The 5,181-nt window shown below is 49.0% G+C and overlaps 1 gene segment (V, D, J or C); it reads left to right on the forward strand.

Annotated features, from left to right (window-relative positions):
- The first annotated feature begins 792 nt into the window (after positions 1–792).
- Positions 793–2,027, forward strand: LOC112443201 (immunoglobulin heavy variable 4-59-like). The segment is given in 3 exon segments: positions 793–896; positions 979–1,390; positions 1,653–2,027. Coding segments are annotated over 3 exon segments (618 nt in total).
- The last annotated feature ends 3,154 nt before the right edge of the window (positions 2,028–5,181 follow it).

Raw genomic sequence — 5,181 nt, forward strand, 5'->3', positions numbered from 1 at the left:
CAGGAGCTGTGTGTCCTCAGTCCTCAGTAGACTTGGGGTCCTCAGTGTCCACCCTCAGGGAGGAGATGCTGAGCTTCACGAGTTCCTGCAGACACTCAGTTGTGCACAGGAAAATGCAGCCCACTGGGCAAGTCAGCCATGCTGGGAAGACGAGCATCTCAGCAGAAACTTTGTCCACAGAATTAATACTGTGTTTAATTACTATGATCAAACCACCTCTAGAGTGATTCTTCAGGTTATTTAAGCTGTTCAAGATGAAAAACAGTCAAGAAAACAAAGGGAAATACAAAGGATTTGGGAATTCTGAAAAACATTAAATTGTACTCAACTCCATGAATTCAATGTGATTCAAACATGTATATTTTTCTCTGGTGTTTGCAAATGGAGTAAGTAAACATCAGGTAATCAGAAAAGAAAAGAAAAAAAAAATAAGAGATTGTGTCTAACAAATGGCTGGTACCTGAATGTGTGGTGGGCATTTGTTGAGTAAAGGGAAACACGTTCTTGGGATAAAGTCTCTTCCCCAAATCTGCCATTGTTCCCTGAAAGCATCTTTTTTCCTGACCAGCCCTCCTTCATCATTTCATTCCTTAATCGTCTTCCTGGTGTGGGGAGGGGGATCCCAGGAAGGGCTGAGTTCTCTGAGGACACAGTCAGCATCCCCTCACAGGGGGAGCCCCATAGACAGGACCTCTATTCACTGCTTTCTGCTTTTTATACAGAGGTCCCTCCTGTATGCAAATATCCACTCAGGTCACAGGGTAGAAACAGAGCACCAGCTCCCTTAAATTCAGCCTCCTCCTCAGGCTTGAAGTGACTTCTGGGAGTGGTGACTCTCATCTGCTCGAAGATGAACCCACTGTGGACCCTCCTCTTTGTGCTGTCAGCCCCCAGAGGTGAGTGTCTCTGGGTCAGACATGGGCACGTGGGGAAGCTGCCTCTGAGCCCACGGGTCACCGTGCTTCTCTCTCTCCACAGGGGTCCTGTCCCAGGTGCAGCTGCGGGAGTCGGGCCCCAGCCTGGTGAAGCCCTCACAGACCCTCTCCCTCACCTGCACGGTCTCTGGATTCTCATTAAGCGATAATAGTGTAGGCTGGGTCCGCCAGGCTCCAGGAAAGGCGCTGGAGTGGCTCGGTGTCATATATAGTGGTGGAAGCACAGGCTATAACCCAGCCCTGAAATCCCGGCTCAGCATCACCAAGGACAACTCCAAGAGCCAAGTCTCTCTATCACTGAGCAGCGTGACAACTGAGGACACGGCCACATACTACTGTGCAAGAGACACAGTGAGGGGAAGTCAGTGTGAGCCCAGACAAAAACCTCCCTGCACAGGGGCCCGTGACCACGAGGGGGCGCTCAGGACTCAGTACAGAGCTGAGTCCTGGAGCAGGTACGGAAGAGGCGTTGGGCGGTGGGGGTCCCGGGGGGGATTCTCCTCAGAGCTTCTCTTTGCTCCTCCTGCCCAGGAGCTGCAGCATAGACCCATTTCTGTGTTCTGGTATTTCATTGTTGTGGTTTATGTTACTCTCAGACAACTGTGTGTATATATATATTTCATTTTATCTTGAAGCAAGGATAGCTTTAGGAAAACATACAGTCACACATAATACTCAACAGCTAAATTTTTTCTCCTTCATTTTTATTCCTTCAAGGGAACTCAGTAAAACACTTGCTGCTGATACTGCTAAGTCGCTTCAGTTGTGTCCGACTCTGTGTGACCCCATAGATGCCAGCCCATTAGGCCCCACGGTCCCTGGGATTCTCCAGGCAAGAACACTGGAGTGGGTTGCCATTTCGTTCTCCAATGCATGAAAGTGAAAAGTGAAAGTGAAGTCGCTCAGTCCTGTCCAACTCTTCACGACTCCATGGACTGCAGCCTACCAGGCTCCTCCGTCCATGGGATTTTCCAGGCAAGAGTACTGGAGTGGGGTGCCATTGCCTCCTCCGTCAGTAAAACCCTTGACTCTCGATAATTTCAAAACTGTTAACTATCCTGAAAGGAAACATAAGATATTTAAACATTTTAATCTTTGTTTTGTTTTCTACACGAGGAAGGAAGAGACTCAACCTCCTTCTATCTGTCAAACTGCACTGTTAGAATCTGGAGCAAGCAGTGTCAAAGGCTCCAGTGTCAGGGGTCCCCAGGGCTGCATATGCAATGATTCTCGTCATTCACAGATTCTGTACTGCAAATTCACCCACATGCTAGCTTTTATTAGCATCTTAACATAAACAGTTACCTTGTGTCCTTATATAGACATTGACAGTTTGGCCAGTTCACTGAGTCACTCAACACACACACATTCCAGGTGAGGTCAATCAGGATGATACCATCTCGCCTCAACGTCTCTGAAGTCCACATCCCATTCTGAGCTTATGTCGGGATCATTCATAAGGGGAAATACAGAAGTCCTCAGGTGGATTTGTCCATGGGGTCAACGTGGAGCCCACCACCATCTGTCCTCTCTCCCATCACAGTGACCGTCACTGGCACAGCGAAAGGAAGCAGGAGCTGTGCTGGGCTCAGCCCTGAGGAAAGACCCAAGGACTGAGAGGACGAGGGGCTGAGCTGAGATGGGCAAGGGGCAGGAGGTGGGGGCCGACAGGACAGAGACTCTGGGCTCAGAAAGGGGGACTTGCCCTGGGATCTGGTTCCAAGCCATCTGATAGACACACTGCTTGCCCACCCTTGCTCGCCAACCATGTAAATTCAGAAGGTGCCCACGGGGATCCTGGGATGACCAGGGTGAGTGTGACCACACCCTCTCTGGACTCACAGGAACAGAGCTCCTCAATGCAAATTCCTCCTCAACCTCCAAGGAAAAATCCACCCCTGGGCTATGGGAGCTCACCACTCTCTCCTCACACAGGATGCAGGTCTCAGTGAAGACAGAGCTGTTGTGTGGAAGACGAGGTTTTGGGGTCCTCTCCTCTGCCTGGTGGCTGTTCCCCAAGGGGAAGGTCAGGCATCAGACACACATCTGTGGGGGTAATTGTGACAGCAGGTGACTGACTGGGTTTGAATCTTCTTGTCCCCGGGTGTCCTGTCCCAGGTGAAGGTGCAGGAGTCGGGCCCAGAGACCTGGTGAAGCCCTCGCAGATCGTCTCCCTCACATGTGCTGTCTCTGGTTACTCCATCACGTGGTTATGGTGGGAGCTGGATCCACCAGGCCCCAGCGAAGGGGCTAGAGTAGATGGGAAGCATATATTATAATGGTGACACTTACCACAGCCCCTCCTTCAAGAGCCACACGTCCATCTCCAGGGGCACGTCTAAGAACCAGTCCTCCCTGCAGCTGAGCTCCGTGACCACTGTGGACACAGCTGTGTGTTACTGTGCAAGAGACACAGTGAGGGGACGTCAGTGTGAGCCCAGACACAGGCCACCCTCCGGGGTCCCCATGACCACCAGGGGGCTTGTGGGACACACCGAGCAGAGGGCTGAGCCCAGGAGCAGGTGCCCTGGGCTTGGAGAGGATGCTCGGGAGAGCCTGTGCTTTCCTCTTCCTGCCCAGGAGTCCACCAGAGACCCTCCTCTGTGTCCTAATGTCTCACTGCTGTGCTTTATGTCACCCTCGGCATACTGTGGGAATATGCATATGTTTTTGCAGTTTTAATTTCCTGTTGACGTAGGATGGATTTTACACATACACATTTAATACTCAAGAATTAAGGATAATTTTTTGGTTTACTTTTCTTCTCCTCAAAGGATCTCAGCATACCCCTGAGGCCCATCACCATTTTCCTGGTGAGTCTGAATCTAGAAACTTTTGCAGGTTCTGAGAAGACACAGGAGATTTTCAGTCGCTACAATGTTTGTTGTTTTTGTACATGTGGAAGGAAGAGACTCACTCTCCTTCTTTCACTGAAACTGCAAAAACGGGTAGAATTCTGCCGTGTCCAGTGTTAGAGGTGCTAGCACAGAGAGCCCCAATACTGCGTATACAGACATCCTCGTTATTCAGATTCTGCATTTGCAAGTTCACCTACTTTTTAGCTACTATTAGCATCATAAAACATATACCATCGTTTCACGGTCATTAATGGACATTTACAATGGAGACTGTGTTTAAATCATACAACACACTCATGTTTCTATTTGAGGGCAGTCAAGCCCATTCCCTCATGTTTCATCCAATCATGTAAATCAGTCTCCTTCGTGTTCAGTTTACTGAGATATCTTCATATTTTGGGCTCCTTAGTTGACAGTTTCCCTCTTGAAAAACACCCCGTGTGTAGTCCTCACGCACAGGCTAGTGTCTTTAAGCACTCATTGCTGCAAGCTAACTTTAAATAGAAAATATCTCTCTCAGAAAGGTTCATTCAGGCAAGAATGGTACTTCTGGCATGTGAGCTTGACATTGATGTCTCAAATATAAATATTATTTTTTAAAATGGTATTCGGATGTCAGTTTTTGTTATTTGAGGTAGCCTTGGAAACTTTGTTCAGTTCCAAATACAGATGATAAAATGGAGATTTATGGACAAGAAGGAGATTGGATGGAAAATGATCATGAGGGGATTTCAAGTTCTGGGAGTCCTGGCTAGACTGTCTCTCAAGGATTCTTGGTCAATAGACATCAAGGAGATCAAAATCACCTGGGAGACAGCAGGTTTAATGAAATGACTCCAACATTGAGAGTGATCAGAGATCAAGGGTAAGCATGCTCACTAGTCTGACTTAGGTGTCTTGATAAAACTAGGAAAGGATGGACACAGAAACCCACAGGTCAAGACCTCGTTGAGAAACAAATTTCAGGAAGCCAGAGAAAAATGTGGTCAAGGCGTCCTTGTCACCTTGGGAGTCAGCATTCTTATCTTCATGGCCTAGTCCTCTGAAAGTCAGCTTTAATCCAAAGGAAGATGATCTGTCTGGTCCTTCCCCATCCTGCTGGCATCTGTGAGCTGTGAGCATCTCCCGGGTCTGCGGAAGGTGGAGTGATGTAGTGACCTCTGTGAAGAGGTCTCATGCTTTCTCCTCCCCAGGTGTCCTGTCCCAGGTGCTGGGGCGGGAGTCAAACCAGGACTATTGGAGGCCCTCTCCTCACCTGGTGTGTCTGTGGATTCTGCACCACACAGAGTGCTGACTGCTGGGACTGGAGCCCTCAGTCTTAAGACTCAGAGCTGCAGTGATGGGGTGCTTTGGTCCTGGGAACAGCACAGCATAGAGCATGTCTCTCC

Source organism: Bos taurus, chromosome 21 (assembly GCF_002263795.3).
Source record: "Bos taurus isolate L1 Dominette 01449 registration number 42190680 breed Hereford chromosome 21, ARS-UCD2.0, whole genome shotgun sequence".
Classification (NCBI taxonomy): Eukaryota; Metazoa; Chordata; class Mammalia; order Artiodactyla; family Bovidae; genus Bos; species Bos taurus.